Source organism: Enhydra lutris, unplaced genomic scaffold (assembly GCF_002288905.1).
Source record: "Enhydra lutris kenyoni isolate GAN:26980312 unplaced genomic scaffold, ASM228890v2 scaffoldscaffold92, whole genome shotgun sequence".
Lineage (NCBI taxonomy): Eukaryota > Metazoa > Chordata > Mammalia > Carnivora > Mustelidae > Enhydra > Enhydra lutris.
In genome coordinates, this window is record NW_019154176.1 from 892,254 (window position 1) to 908,071 (window position 15,818).

General features: G+C 56.5%; 1 protein-coding gene across 1 annotated transcript; it reads right to left on the reverse strand.

The window, feature by feature from the left end:
* Positions 1 to 149: 149 nt before the first annotated feature.
* On the reverse strand, positions 150 to 15,720 carry LOC111162455 (coiled-coil and C2 domain containing 1A). Its single transcript, XM_022526886.1, is given in 30 exon segments — positions 150 to 659; positions 741 to 788; positions 888 to 964; positions 1,045 to 1,066; positions 1,068 to 1,172; positions 1,261 to 1,324; positions 1,705 to 1,769; positions 1,862 to 1,999; positions 2,322 to 2,412; positions 2,501 to 2,600; positions 2,725 to 2,776; positions 2,894 to 2,952; positions 3,027 to 3,100; positions 4,328 to 4,444; positions 4,536 to 4,594; positions 4,680 to 4,802; positions 5,494 to 5,666; positions 5,748 to 5,859; positions 6,216 to 6,349; positions 7,037 to 7,109; positions 7,187 to 7,317; positions 7,429 to 7,500; positions 7,643 to 7,715; positions 8,048 to 8,172; positions 11,337 to 11,571; positions 11,670 to 11,804; positions 12,077 to 12,142; positions 12,238 to 12,353; positions 14,015 to 14,150; positions 15,493 to 15,720. Coding segments are annotated over 30 exon segments (2,856 nt in total). The 5' UTR covers positions 15,553 to 15,720; the 3' UTR covers positions 150 to 638.
* Between the last annotated feature and the right edge of the window lie 98 nt (positions 15,721 to 15,818).

Here is a 15,818-nt window from a genome sequence, read left to right on the forward strand (position 1 = left end):
CTGTACCAAGTGTGCAAAGTGGACACATCCTTCACGGGCACACTCCCCCCCCACAGCCTGCCCCTCTTGCAGACACGTTGCCATCAAGCCCAGGGGTGATTGTGGGGGGGCCCCAGCTAGTCACAGAGGATGGGAGCAAGAAACAAAGATAGGACAGAGTGAGCCAGGCGTGGCCCTGGCTGTTTATTCCCTGTGTCAGCCCTGGGGAGCCAGCTGGGCTCTGGCTGACCTCAGTGGCTTCTTTGGGGTGTGGGTGGGCTTCAGGGTTAAGGCTGGGGAGGGACAGGAAGTAAAGTGCTTGCAGGGCCCTCGGGGCTTGGTCCTAGCTGCCTCCCCCCACCTCCGGGGCAGGCCAGGGGCCCGACGCCCCAGGCTGTGCAAACAGGACTGTCCAGGACCCACCCAGCCGGGCCTGGGTTAGAGGCATGAGCCGGCTGGCAGTGCCATCCCCAGCGCCCCCTGCCAGGGAGCTGCAGCCTGGCTGGGGGAACCCAGTGCGGGGGTGTGTCCATCTGGAGCTGACTGTCCGCTGATTGTCTGCTTGTCTGGTCCTTGGCTGTGGTTTTGTCCGCTCTTCCCAGGGCCAGGGCCTTGGGCCTGCTCCCCACTCTCCAGGGGCCGCCTGCCTGGTTGGCCCCTCACCTGTGGAGCCGCTGCAGCTGCGGGAGAGGACACAGGGGTCAGGGGTTGCTCACAGCCACAGCCACACACACACCACCCCCCACACCCCGGCCACTCACCTCACTCTCTACCAGGTTCCGCCTGTACAGTGCCTCCTTTGCAGCCTCCTGGAGGCCAAGAGGTGGTCAGTGGGCCACTGTCGCCTCCAGCAGCCCTGTTCCCGCCACCCCCCCACCCCAGACCTGCCTGGCCCTCGCCCAGCTCACCCTGCTGCCGTCATTGCCCAGGCGCCGGGCGGCCTCTGTGTAGAACTGCAGCTGACGCTCTAGCTGGGCCGCATACTCTGCGGGGGTGGGGGGGAACCGGGTCAGGATGGGGATGGCTGCCCCGCCCTCCCCCATGCATCCCTCCCTGAGACCCTACCCCTCCGGATGCCCGGGCCCCCCCTGCTCCAGCTGTGCCCTCTGCCACTGGCTGCGTTGCACGATGTCCTGGTACTGCTGGGCTACTTCCGGGGGCACCGGCCGCCGCGCCTGCCTGAGGGCCAGGATCTGGGGGATGCAAAGCAGGGCACTGTGATGGCCCCACCCTGGGGGCCTACCAAACCCCCAATCCTGCCCCACCGCAGCAGGCACCCACCTTCCGCTCTAGACGCTCTTGGTCAAAGGCCAACACGCTGAGGCTATGCAGGGGCCGTGCGGTTCTATGGAGTTGGGGAAGGGTGAGGCGCAGCAAGGAACCCCCCAGCCCTGACCCCATGAATTTGTCAGACACACTGGGCACTGGAGAACAGCAGGAGACAAGCCAGGCCCACCCTGCTGTTGCTAAGCCCGCAGCCTAGTGGGGATGATGGCTGTTCACTCAGGCGACTGCAATGCTGGGTGATCAGGGAAGGCTTCCTAGAGGAGGCCATAGTTAAGTTGGGAGCCAAAGGAGTCAGAGCCGGGCAGGAGAGTGGGGCAGGACACGTTTTGGAACACAGGAGAGACATACTACAATTTGTGCCCAGTGGGAAATTGACCAGGAGGGGCTAAGATGGGAGGAAGGGGCTTCTCTCCTGGATGGCTTGACCCAGCCACCTACCTGTTCCCTGGTTCCCTCGCAGGGGCAGGCACGGGAGGGGCCTTGCCTTTGGGCCCAGCAACCTGCTTCAATGGACAGAACCAGTGTTGTGATTGTTGGCCCTGTCCTCTTGAACCAAGCCTCCCTCCCTGGGGTTGCTGATGGGCAGAAGTCTCACTGTGGGCACAGCTGCTGGCACGGGGTCGACGACCAGCCACCTCTCAGTTGTGGTCTCCAACTGCTGGGCCGTCAGCGGCTCCCGAATTCGGACCATCACCTCCAACCGCCCCCCCGTGGGCCTGCGACCATCCAGGACCTGCGTGGAAATGAGGGGAGACTCCTAAGAAGTAGGCAGTGGCTGGAGGCCCAGGGTTGGGATCAGGGGGGGACCAGCGTGATTTCTAAAATATGAGCCCCTGGGTATGCTGAGATACGAACTGGTCAAAATGGAGCAGGGTGCTGGGAATATTTAGAGCTGGGTAGTAGGGAGGTCTGGGAACTGTCCCCCCGTACCACCGGGGGAGAAGCGGGTCACCAGAGGTGACCCTTGGGAGGCCCTGGGCCTGCAGGAGGAATCTGAGTCATGTTAAACGTAACAGAGCCACACCAGAGCCTGCAGACAGATGTCCACGTCTCACCTCCAGTATCTCCCGGACCTCGCATGTGGTCTCCAGGGCATCCAGCTTGAGCTGGGCCGTGCCCAGCACCCGGTCAGTCTTGAACAGCCCCCTGCATGTGTGACGGGGACAGGATGGTTGGCCCAGGGCAGCTCCTCCCACCCCCCCGAGTGCACCCAGCACCTGCACCCCCAGCTCACCCCTTGTGGACCACTTCGAATTTGATGCCTTTGGTCTGGATGGCCCTTCGGAAGCCACGGTGGCTGCGACTGATGCAGAGCTTAAACTGCTCCTTGAACTCTGCGCAGGGGTTGAGGACAGGGTGGGCGAAGAAGAGAGAGGGAGGGGTCAGGCTATGGTCTCATGTTCTCGCGGCAAGGGGCTGGGGTGCCTCCCGCCTCCGTTCAGCCTCCGCTCAGCTCACCGGGGGAGTCCGTGTTCTTAATCACACTGGTCTTGTCTTTCTGAGCTTCTTCCTGCAGCCAAACAGGAGGCAGGAAAGCTTAGGGAGGCTGGGGCCTCCCCCAGATCCCTGCCCACCCATTCCCTGCCCGATGAGGTGTGAGTCCGTTCCTCCTGGGCTCTCCACGTACCACATTGGGATAGGGGAAGTCAAACCGAACAAAGACATCCAGGTCGCTGGGAGACAGTCCTGTGGGCAGACAAGGGTCAGAACTGGGCAGAGGGGCAGTCCCACAGCCCTGACGCCAGCCTGCTGCCCCTCACCTGGGGGTGTGGGCAAGTTGGTCCCCTTCACGATGAACAGGAGCATGTCGTTGCTGCTGAGGTCAGGGAAGATCCTTCCGGGAGGGCAGGTGGAGAGACAGAAGCACCTCAGCCCCACTGCCTGCCCACCTTCTCTTCCCTCGGCGGGGCCAGAGAACAACCCCCTGCTGGTCTTTGTGGGCTTCAGTTTTAAAATCAGACAGAATGAAGTTCTTTGTCCCATTCGGCCAGTGACTTATGTTTGAGACCTTTCTTCAGTCTGCACGGATCCATCTGGCCCACTTTGTGCCAGCTGGTGGCCTCACTGTCGGGGGAGCTTCCCTTCATTTAACATTTCTGGGGTCCCTGATATTCATCATCCAGTGCCCCAGCCGCCGTGCAGTGGTCTTGATTCACTTCACTTGACATTTCTTGAGCATCTACCATGTACCACCCAGTGAGTGCCCTAGCTGCTGGGGGACCTTCCCTTCCTTTAGCAATGTTTCTGGAGCCCCTACTATGTGTCTGCCAGTGTCCTCGCTGCTGGGGATATGGCAGAAAGTGAGACAGACCCCATCCCTGTGCTCATGGAGCCCAAGCTAGCTCAGTGAACAGAGGACCAACGAATACATAAATAGAGAAACAGCAACACTGCAGAGAATTAAAATAGGGGAGAAGGTGGAGTGCACTCGGGAGGGGCTGCCGTACACAGAGCAGTCAAGGAGGGCCTCTTGGGGGAGGTGACATCACAGGTGATTCTGGATGCCGGGGAGGTACTGCTACATGGAGACCCAGGGAAGAGGGTCTAGGAAGAGGAAACAGCCAGTGCAAAGGCCCTGAGTAGGAATAGGGTTGGTCCATCTGAAGGACCAAAAAGAGGCCTGTGTGGCAGAAGGCAAGCAAAATGGGGACAGTGGATGGAGATGAGTTGATGGGGAGCCGGGGTGAGGGGTGTGACTTGTCTTACATTATTGCAGTGGCTGCACCTAACCTCACCTATAAATGGGAAAAATGACCCCAATCCCCAGGGTGTGGGAAGGCTTGAAAGGAGCAGGACCAATAATCACTTCGAGGGCTCGCCCAGGCCTTGGAACAAGGCCCATGTCTGCACTCACTAGATCTTCCCCAGTTCCCAATGTGTCACTGTCAACATCCCATCACCATCCTTCACTTGCACCTCATAGCTGCCTCAGGACCCTTGCATATACCATGCTTTCACACCCAATCAAACTCTCCCCCAGAGTCAAGCCTTCTGCTGGCTTCTGGGGAAGGCAAACCCCTCTCCAAAGGGACATCTGTGCCAAGGGGCATCAGGGCCTTACTTGATGACGCTGAAGGTTCTCTGCTCAAAGCGGGCAGTGGGCGTGGGGAGACCCCGGGCGAATGCCTGCTTCAGAATCTCCATGCTCCGTTTACAGTCCTCTGCCAGCTTCTCAAATCTGCCACCGAGAGAGCCCTATTCAGGTCCCTAGTCCCAAGGGTGGGCTGGGGATGCAAATGTGTGGCAGAGGTGGGGACAGGGGCACTTACTTGCTGGTTTCGGCGATGTTGCCCAGGTGGGTGAACTGGTTAGAGTGGTTGAGACACATCTGAAGAGGAGGGGACAGTAAGGGGAGGGTTGGGGGCCATGACCCTGAGTGAGGCCTGCTGAGCTGGGCCAGGGGCCCGCCTCACCTCGTGCTGCTGCCTTATGAGCTTGGTGAGTTCGCCGTAGCGGCAGACAGACTCCTGAGACAGGCCTGGGCCGGGCCGCTGGACCAGAGAGAAGTCATCCTTGTTGACGGGGGCGGGTGGCACCTGGGGAAGACAAGGCTCGTGGGGAAGGGCCTGTTGGTTAGCAACAAACTGGCCCACCCATGGAAATGTCAACCCTGCTTGGAAAGGCCTTCCTGGACCACTGTTTTGCCCCCGCCCTAGTCTTTTCTTCTTCCCGAAGGTGAAAAGTGGTGCAAAGAGACAAGTGGATGGTCCCTCCCAGAGTGGCAGCACCTGTCAACTGTCTTCCCCAGATGTGATCCTTACCCTGTCTCCCCTAGTAATGGCATTCTGGCTAGGCACCAGCCAAGAGACTACATGTCCCAGCATCCCTTGCAGCTAGGTACAGCCATGTGATTCAGCTCTGCCAGTGCAAGGTGAGCAGAAATGATCGTACACCATGTCACTGCCTTTAAAGGAAACTGCTTGTCTTGCCCTTTCTTTTTCTGCTTCCCACGGACTAAATGCAGACAGGGCATCAACCCACTCTCACCAGGTAGACAGAGGTGACCCCCTAGGGTGCAGCAGCACAACAAGACATGGGCCCTGGAGGGGCTTTGTCTTTCAGAGCCCAGACTGCCCCGAGCGGTACGTGCAAGAAATATGTCTGTCTTCTTTCAGCCGCCATCTTCGGGGGACCTATTTGTTACGGCAGCTTCGCCTGGGCCCTAATATTACTCCCAGTCACATGGCTAAGTGGCCAGAACCCCTCCAGCAGGTCTAGAGAGTTCACCTTGGCGATGTCCACAGGCAGCCCATTGCGTGAGGCCTCCAGCATGGGCTCCAGCCCCTTGGCCTGGCGCAGGTGCATTTTGGCCCCCTCCACGTCATTCCTCTGCTTGGCTCGCAGCGCGGCCTGCAGGAGCTGCTTCTTGCGGCCCTCCAGGAAGGCCAGCTGCTGCTGGGCTGTGGGTATGGGGGTGTCAGTGGCTACTGCCCAGCCCATGGCCAGGCAATGGGCAGCCAGGGAGGGGAGGACGGACCTACCTCTGGTGGATGTGCCCTTGGGGGCTGTTTTGGCTGCTGCGGTGGAGCCTGACGGGGTTGCCCTTGAGGGTGGGGCCTTGGGCTGGGCTGCGGGGGCCGGAGGGCTGGTGGGCTGCTGAGGGATGGAGAGGAAGTCAGGGCTCTCCCAGTGCCTGCGGTCCTTCCACTCCTCTAAGGGTCAGGGCCTGATGCTGACAACAGGGGCTGTCTTAGTTTCTGTTTCCTCAGCACTGAACACAACCTATGGTCCCCTTCTCGCTGAATCTTTGCAACAGGACTGGGAGACAGAGACTGCCGCTGCGCCTACTTTACAGATGACGAGACAGGATCAGAGAGCAAAATGACTTGCCATGGCCTCAAAGCTGGGAAGAAGCAGGGTGAGGATAAGTCCGTTCTTCCCCAATGTCAGGATTTTGCTTTGCTGTCACCCTACTGCCTCACCCTAAGACCCCAGCCGCTCATACACACCTTCCTAGGTTCTTCATCCTCTTCATCCTCTGGGCCTTCATCCTGGTTGGCCAGCTTCATGGCAGTTTCCAGGACCCCCACCAGGCTCTGTTGGGTGGGCTCAGTGGCCTCCAGGCCCTGGATGGGGGGAAAGCCTGGGCGGCCAGTCAGGGCCCAGTCAGGAGGGAGAGACCCATGCCACTCTGGGGGAGACCTGAGTTCCTTCCCCTCCTAAGGAGCTTCAGGGCTTTGGATATACTCTGAATGCAGGAAGGAGCTCCTGCTGGTTCTGTGGAGACACCAGACCATTCCAATCTCCCTCCTGCCTCTTGGTGCCTCTCACCTGACCCTGGGCCTCGACCAGACTCCAAAAAGCAAGCACCAGATGAGGTGGGTTACTGGGCACAAGAAGTGATCACAGGCCTGGAGGGATTCCCAGGGCACCGAGGTGCTGAGCGAAAACTGCTCCCATGGGGGACACACAGGCAGCTCTGAGAACCCAGAGGAGACCCCCAACCCACTGGGAGGCTGATGGGAGCCTGAGTAGGTATGTGTAAAGCTGAGAGTTGATGACTAGGAGAGAGTGAGTTGAACAAAGAAGAAATGGAGGGATCAGATGGCGGCGGGCTGATGAACGGTTCTCCAAATAAACGCCCCTGGTTTTTAGTGTCTGCCCATTTCCATGGTATAAACACTCCTATTGGGACCCAACTTTAAGCTACCAACTGTCTAACAAGAATTCCTGAATGTGTAGCAGAGCGCTCCCTGGAAGGTACCATCGGAAGGAACAGAAGCTGCAAAGCCTCAGAGACCAGAGAGCTAGGGGGAGGGGCAGCGCCTACCTGGGGGCACCGGCAGCTCAGCCACATCTACAGCCCGGCCAGCCTTGTGGGCTCGGATAGCGTCTTGGTATTGCTGCAACAGACACGGTATGAGGGCCACCTGGCGAGGTCTCCGGGGGCTGCCTACCTGCCCACCAGGCCCCCACACACCTTGACGATGCGCTCATGCATGCGAGCCTTCCGCTGGTCTCCTTTGGCCTTGGCCTGGGCTGCAGCCATGTGGTATCGCTCCATCCGCTGCTCCAGGGCCTCCAGGAGAGTCCGCGGAGGTGGGGGAACCTCTGGGGCAGATGGGGGTGGCGGGAGGCAGAGGGGCAGGGTTCAGAGTCTTGGGAAGGAGGGAGACTGTCTTGCCCTGGCCTGCCCACCACACAGGGTTCCCAGGAGCCTACCTGGCGTGGAGGGCACCGTGGTGGGAGTTGGAGGCTGTGGTGGTGGTGATGGTGGGTCTGGGGGCAGCTGGTCTGAGGGCAGAGAGGTCCAGTCCAATGAGGGGCTTGCTTGGGCACCCCCTACCCCAGGCTGGTGTGGCCTGAGGGGGTTCCCAGGTGACCGGTGACGGTGGCGGCATCAGGTCCTGAAGGGTGAGCAGGGTAGGGTTCTCACCAGGGGGAGGTGGCAGGCGGGACAGGTCCACAGGCTCCCCCCGGTTCAGGGCCTCCAAGACAGCATCGAAGCTCTGAGAGAGAAAAGGAGATCAGGGCAGGAAGCTGCAGCTGGGGGCCAGGACCCTGTGGGGAGCCTCTGGGCCTCACCGTTTGACTGAGGACTCCTAGCTCTATCCATTCCTCTGCACCATCTTGTTTAAGCCCCTTCCCATGTTTATGCCCATTTCATAGACAGGGTAAACTGGGGCTTTAAGAGGTATAGCAAACTACAGCTCCAGAGTGACCAGCAGCCAGGACCCAAATTTGGGCCTGTGTGACTGCAGAGTTCCTGTTCTTTGCAGCCATGCAAAGTCGAGAGCATCCTGTCTTCTCCCTCCGACCCCGTCCGCCTGCCTGGACGCACCTTAGCCACACGGAAGTGCCGGGCAGCAGTGACAGTATCTCCCTGCTGCTTGGCATGGAGAGCAGCCAACTTATATTCCCGCTGGCGGCTCTGCAACTGGGCCAGGGGGCTGGGGCTGCAGGGACCTGGAAGGGGGGACAGTGTATGAATCATTTCTCTCTCTCTCTCTCTTTTTTTTAAAGATTTTATTTATTTATTTGACAGACAGAGATCACAAGTAGGCAGAGAGGCAGGCAGAGTGAGAGAGAGAGAGAGAGAGGAGGAAGCAGGCTCCCTGCTAAGCAGAGAGCCCAATGTGGGGCTTGATCCCAGGACCCTGGGATTATGACCTGAGCCAAAGGCAGAGGCTTTAACCCACTGAGCCACCCAGGCGCCTCTCTTCTTCTTCTTCTTCTTCTTCTTCTTTTTTTTTTAAAGATTTTATGTATTTTAGGAAGAGAGAGGGGAGAGGGCCAGGGGGGGAGGGAGAAGGACAAGCAGACTCCATGCTGAGTGCAGAGTCCCCTGTGGGGCTTGATCTCATGACCCTGAGATCATGGCCTGAGCTGAAACCAAGAATTGGATGCTCAACCAACTAAGCCATCCAGGCACCCCTGAACCAATTCTAGTTAATCCTCATAACAAAGACTGTTCTTGAGGTCCATTTTAAGGATGTGAGAACAAGGCTCAGAGGGGATGTCGCCTCCCTGAGGTCACAGCCTGAAGGCGGGCACCCAAGCCCAGGACTGGTGGCCTTCAGAGAATTTTGGAAAACTTCTGTACCCTCAGGAATTTTTAAGTTGGCATCTAAAAGTTTTTGTCTGGGGTGCCTGGGTAGCTCAGGGGATTAAAGCCTCTGCCTTTATTTGTTTTTTTAAATTGTGGCAAAATACACATGAAATTCACCACCTTTTTTTTTCTTTAAGATTTTATTTATGTATTTGACACACAGAGAGAGCACGAACAGGGGGAACAGCAGGCAGAGGGAAAGAGAGAGGCAGGCTCCCTGCTGAGCAGAGAGCCAGATGTGGGGCTCGATCCCAGGACCCTGAGATCATGACTTGAGCCGAAGGCAGATGTTAACTGACTGAGCCAACCAGGTGCCCCCGAAATTCAGCATCTTAACCCTTTCTAAGTAGACAGTTCAGTGGCATTCAGTGGACCCTTGAACAATGTGGGGGTTAAGAGTGCCAACACCCTCCCGCCACACAGCTGAAAATCTCCTTTGACTCCCCCCAAAATTTCACCATGAGAGCTTACCGTTGACCGGAAACATTACCCATAATAAAAGCAGTAGATCTACACCTTTAGTATGTTATGTGCATTATATACCACGTTCTTATAAAAAAGTAAGCTAAAGAAAATGAGACTAGGAAATCCACAAGGAAGAGAAATACAGTGTTGTACTGTGTTAATCAAAGAAATAGTGACCCGCTCAGTTCAAAGCTGTGTTGTTCAAGGGTCATTTGTAAATGTGGGTATTTGGAAGCCTTTTCTGGACCGCCCTATCATACACTTGTTCAGCCAAAATCCATCCCTGCAGTGCGTTGGCCAAGCGAGGAAACAAAAGAGTTAAGCTTCTTTTCAATGTGATCAAATAACACGGTTCAGTAGGTTTTCAGGGGAAGTATCTCTAAACTGAAAGTAATCCGTGCAACTTTTGGTATGAAAAAGACAAAGTGTAATAGATACACCACCCAGGGTCCACAAATCCTAGAAAACCCTGGAAAGCTGCATGCGTTGTACCTTCTCAGACGGACAACCGCACCTACAGCTTTCAGTTTAGGTGTAGTTGCTGGAAAAGCTGTCTGTAGGTTGAAGTTGAAGCAAAAATACCTTAACGTTTGCCTGGTTTTACAACACATCACTGCAAGTCTCTGAGTTAAGAAAACGTTCTTCCGGGTTCAATCACTGTTATTATTAGCATGCAAGAAAGCAAAGCCTAAGTATGTCAAGCTTCTGGATTATATGCCAAGAGTAAAATTTTGTGAGCAAGGTACCTCTTGCCTGGCACGGTCGGGCTGGGCCCACCCTCTACTGATGAACTGTTTCCTGGTTTTACTCTTTCCCAACTTCCCTGTTTTCTTTTTTTAACGCATAAAGAAACCTGCTTCACACCAACAAACAGATGGCAAGAGCCGGAGTCTTGTCATCACCCTGCCGGGGGATCCCCTGAATCCCTGCCAAGCCATGTGCCTAAACCCCATCGTGAAAAATGTTTTGGTGATTTCAGCGGCGAAGTTCAGGTGATAATGTCCAACAATCCTCCTTGACCTTTGCCAGAACAACGGCTTAGAAACTAGTCTGGCTGTGGAAAGATTTAGACCTGCTGTTTACTTTGTCAACCAGGCCAGCCCAGTTTTAAGTGTCTCCTTGGTTCACTTGGGGAGTGTCTGCCTCTGGGGCAGAGCCTGCGTTGATATTCTAGAAGGCACCGGGCGGGCACTCCTTTCCCGTAGTGGGAGGAGGGCAATCAGAGAAGGAAAACCTCTTGGGAGGTTGGAAAACCTCCAGCAGGTGAGTTTTAGGAGAGAAGACAGACAAGCTGAGGGCTTGGAAATTATCCACTTACAACTCTCTGTGTGAGAACAGTAGCCCTCCAAAAGAGCAGAGCTCTGATGCCTACCGCCACATTACACGAAGTGAAAGAAGCTGGACCCAAAAGGACAAAGAGCATGTGGTTCTGCTTACATGAAAAATCTGGGAGAGGCAAATCCACAGACAGAGAGCAGATGGGGAGAGCCAGGGGCTGGGGGAGGGAGAACGGGGAGTTAGTGTTTCATGGGGACAGAGTTCTTGTTTGCGGTGACAAAAATTCTTTGGAAAAGGACAGAGTGGTGGTGGCACCACGCTGTGCAAGTGTGCCACATGCCACTCAATTAATTGCACATTGAAAAATGGTTAAAACGGCCAATGTTATATTACACCTATTATATCACCACACACAGAAAAAAGGTATTGGTGGTGAACTCCAGAGGCATGAGGACCTAGGAAGGGGAGGGGTGTTCAGAATATCTAACAATCGGGGTGCCTGGCTGGCTCGGTTGGTTAAGCCTTTGACTCCTAATTTCAGTTCAGGTCATGATCTCTGGGCTGTGGGACTAAGCCCGGCGCTGGGCTCGAAGCTCAGCACAGAGCTGGGATTTTCTCTCTCCCTCTGCCCCTCCCCCTGCTCGCACATGCCCAATGAATGAATGAATGAATGAAAGAATATTTAATGAATGAATGACTCAGCACACCCACAAAATGGCCAACTGCTGAATACCACCCCCACAAATCTCAGGTCAGCCCAGCCCCGCCCTTGGCCTACCTGGAGGAAGCTGGGGCTTAGTCAAGCCAATGGATGTGGTGGGAGCAGTGGCAGGAAGGCCTTCTACTGTGACCCTGGGCTCTGGCACTGGCTGGTTTGCAGATGACGGCTGGGTGGGTGTCGGAGTGTGGCAGGGCGTGGCTGCCGGGCCCTTCCCCACTGCCACAGGTGGCGGGATGTCCCCTTCATCGATGGTGTTACCCTTCCGGACTGAGGCCAGCAGGTTTTCAAGTGTCTGAGATAAGGTGTGAAAGCGGGTTTTAGAGGAGCCTGGAGCTGGAGGCAATGGGCAGTGGTAGGGTGCCAGCACCCTCCTGTCTCCTGCCGGCTCACCTTAAGCCCCCGGTCGTAGCGCCGCATCTTGGCACCATCTCCAGCTCGCCTAGCGCTTTCGATCGCTGTCTGGTAGAGGGCCAACCTCTCCTGCAAGGTGGCCTCCACCCCTGGGCTGGGGGCTGTGGCCTTTGGCTGCAGGAGGGACCGGGGCATGGTCTGGGTGGCAACCCCACCTGAGTTCTCCCCAAGAGTTCCCTTGTCAAGTGTCTCCACACACACCAGGCATGTTGCCCCTGGCCCAGCTGTCCCCAACTGCCCCCCACAACCAGGAAACCATTATCCCCATTCCTGGTGCTGAGAACTGGGTCTCAGAGGTGTCATGTCACGTGCCCAAGGTAACATGGCTGAGGGGCCAGGAAAGGCCTCGAACTCTGGGCAATGGGGAGCAGGTTGCTGGGCTCTACCTGAGTGGCAGGAGGGTGGGACTCCACAGTCTTCTGCTCCTCCCCAAGGACCTCGTTTAGCTCTGCCTGCAGGGGCACACGGCCACGGGCCGAGCTTGAGGGCCCGCTGGATGGCGCAATGACAGCATGGGAGGCCCCCTGCCTTGCCCCGGGGTGCTCACCAGCAGGTCATCGTCAGCCTCCACATCCTCCTCGTCTGTACCCTCATCCTCACCCTCATCCGGGTCTCTCATGCACAGGCTGGCCATCTTCTCAATGGCCTCCATGGGCAGGGGGCCTGGCGGCAGGGAGAGGCCCCAGCTGGACTGGGATCCTTCAAGAGTCCCCAGCCTCCCATCCCAGTGACCCATGGCCCCAAAGAACAGGGCAGCGTGTCCCCCTCCCAGCCCTCCCACGGGCACCCCACCACGGTCCTCGGGCCCACCAGGTACGATCCCGATCCCCGCAAAGCCCGCCCGCCTCGTCTCGTCTCGTCTCGTCTCTTCCTGATCAAGCCCGCCTCGGCACCCTGGCTCCACAGCTCTCTCGCTCTGGAGCCCTGGGCAAGTCACTTGCCCTGCCTGGGACTCAGTCTTCCCATCTATTGGATGAGGACAAGAGTTTCTCCCTCACAGGTGCTTGGTGGGAAGTAAAGATAGAGGAAACTCCAGAGCAGCATGTGGTCAGCATTTTGTTACTTGAGTTATTCTCATTAACTGCCTTAGTTACGTTCTATGAAACTGCTGTAAACGCCCACTCCTTGAACACTGGACCACTGCCCCTTAAAGGAGATAGAAGTTTCAGGTCCCATGAGTCTCTGGGCACAACATTTTTGTCAACCAGTCAATACGTAACCTCACTTGATGTGTGTTTCTATCTAATGATACCTTTTTAAAAACAGATTGTTGATTTGTGAACATTGAACTCAAGGCCAACAGCGGCCCTGTAACTCACGTCTGAATAAAGCTCATCTGCTACATCTTTCCTCCAAAAGACACTTCACAGCCTTCTTGCTCTTAGAGACACGAGACAGCACTAAGCCCTACACTCGGGAGCCACTTTGAAGAGCAAAACCACCAACAAAAAGCACCACAATGAGGAGGAAAAAAAAAAAAGGCAGTCTGACACAGACTGTGGAAAGGAGCCTTGTTCACAGCCCATCCAGGGACAAGGCAGAATAAAGTGTCACCGTGCTCTGCCTCAGCTGGGAGCATCTGTGCTGAGCGACTCCAACTTCTGGCAGCTCGGCGCACACCTGCCAGTAAGTACAAAAGCTCCGCAAGCATTGATTTGGGTGTTACAAATAAAGTTGAGCCCATTGGGAAAATTCACAAATATGGAATCCATCAATAATGAGGACTGACTGAATTACTGGTAAAGTATCAAGATTCCGTTTGCCCTCGGAGCTCCAGCCCCTCTGTCCACTACAGAGTTTCTGCCCTCTGCCACCTCCCCTAGGGGGCTTTGCAGGGGCTGTGGCCTCTCCCAAAAGCGCTTCCCAGCTCTTCACCTGGCCCTCCTTACTGTGAGTGCTTCTTGAGGGCATCTGGACCCAGCTCACAGGTCTCTCCCACCGCTCTGTGCTTCCCTCATCCCAGCCCTGATCATGGGACAGCAAGCTGGAGGAAATGCTAGACCCTCTGTGAAGTGCTTTATGAACACTAGAAGAGTAACTCCCGTGATTAAGTGCAGTCATTATTCCCATTTTACAGATGGGGAAACTGAGGCCCACAGAGATGTTAGGACTTATTAAGTCACCGAGCCAGTAAGTGGCAGAGGTGGGATTTGAACCCTCACCCTGGGTCCAGAGTTCATCACTTCACCCCTTACCCAGGCTGTGGGTTCCAGGAGGTCAAAGACCTTCTCTGTTTCCTTTCCTCCTTCTCCCCAGGGTCCAGCATTGAGCCCCGCCCACAGCAGGAGCTCAAAAACTGTTCAGGGGTGTGTTGAGAGTCTTACCTTTGCCTTTGAACTTCTCCAGGACTTGGGGCTGGCCCCCAACCAAGGCCAAGAACTCGGCCTCGAGTTCCTCATCATTAACTCCATCCTCAGCGATCATCAGGCCGTCTGGGGAGAGGTCAACCAGCAGGCCCAGCTGAGGGAACAGCAAGGGTCCAATCAGACCTCGGAGGCAGCCAGGATGGACCCAGAGTTCCCTCAGGAGGAAGGAAACCCAGACCTCCTGGGGAAAGTCATTTTCCCTGGGGAGTGCCAGGAGGCCGGAACAAGCTCAGAATGCAACAGGTGTCCCAAGATGGGCCAGGCCCTCTGGCACAGATCAACACGGGGCAAAGGGCAGGCAGAGACCCTGCTTCCTGCTCTGAGCCCACGCCCATGATATGCTGCTGACCAAGTTCAGTGGGAAAAGCAGGCCCCACACCCTGCCCAAAGCAAAGCCACTCTCCACACCTGGGCTTTTCCTTCCAGCATACTCAGCAGAGGGGGCCATGCAGGAAGGATGCAAGAGCAAATAGAAGCCCGGACAACAACAAAGAAGTTGAGAGTGGGGTTTTCATTGGATATTGGACCTGGGACAAGGGAAGCTATCCCATCCTGGTTCATGACCAATCTTGATGTGATAATATTATGTTGAACTATACAAAATTGCCTTTTCTGTGGGTCAAAATGGGCAATTACGTATCGTTCCTTTTAAGAATAATAACGAAGATACACTTACTGAGTGTTATGTTCTAGCACTTTCCATAAACTATTTCAATGAATTTTCACACCTGTCCTGTGACATAGGGACTGTTAGGGCCTCCATTTTATAGATGAGGAATCTGAGGCATAAGAGCTGTGAAGCCAAGTGTCCAACGTACAAAGGCCAGCAGGGAACTCCAGGCTGGCCAGACTCTAATACCCCAGCACTAAGCTGTGGCCTGGGCTTCTTCCATCAAAGCTGAGAAAAAACAAACTGTCCAGGTGCCTGAGGTAGAGGAGATGGAGGAGGGAAAGGAGAGCCAGACATAGTCCCATGGGCTCATGGCAGCAGCTCTGGATTTGCACTTAGCTCTGGCCAAGCTGTTAATCCCTATGACCTTGGGAAGCTGTCTTCACCTCTCTGGGCCTCAGTGTCCTCATCTGTACAGTGGGGATAAAATGAGTCTGATCTGGCCTGGCCGATGGGAGGTTCCGTGCGTGTTCGGGCCAGGAGTGCAGGAACTATCCTTATCCCAGGTCCGAGGCCTTCCCCTCCCAAACTGGAGAGGCTGCGGCAACAGGTGGCCCTGAGCCCAGGGCGGGGCGCCAAGAGCTGAGAAGCTGGGGAGCCGGGGCCAGAAGGCCGCACTCTGGGGGCAGAACCTCATCTGGAGGGCGGGGACCGGGGCTTACCTGCGGGTGGTGATCGGGTTTCCCTGGGGGGGTGGGGCCCTCCCCTGAACCTGTGATAGGGCTGAGTAGGGTTCCCTAGGCGAGGCCGTGGGGTACAAACTCACCTGGCGGGCGGCGGCGGCACCTCGGCCTCGGGGTCCCGGGGGTCCCTTCCTCTTGTGCATCTTCCAGGCTGGATGCCCAGGCCACTGGCCACCTCGCCTGGCCTTGCCCTGCTTCCTCCCCCGGGGCCTATTACCGCGCACGCGCACTTCCTGAGCCCCGCGCCCCTTGCGAGCTCCCCGCGACCGCTGACCCTGCGCCCTCGACCCCCGGTGTGGCCGCCTCACTTCCGCCTTGGCCCTCAGGCGCCGCGGCACCGGAGCGCAGCCACTGGACTTCCTGGGCCCGCCGCACTGAAACTACAACTCCCGGCAGGCAATGCGCGGGT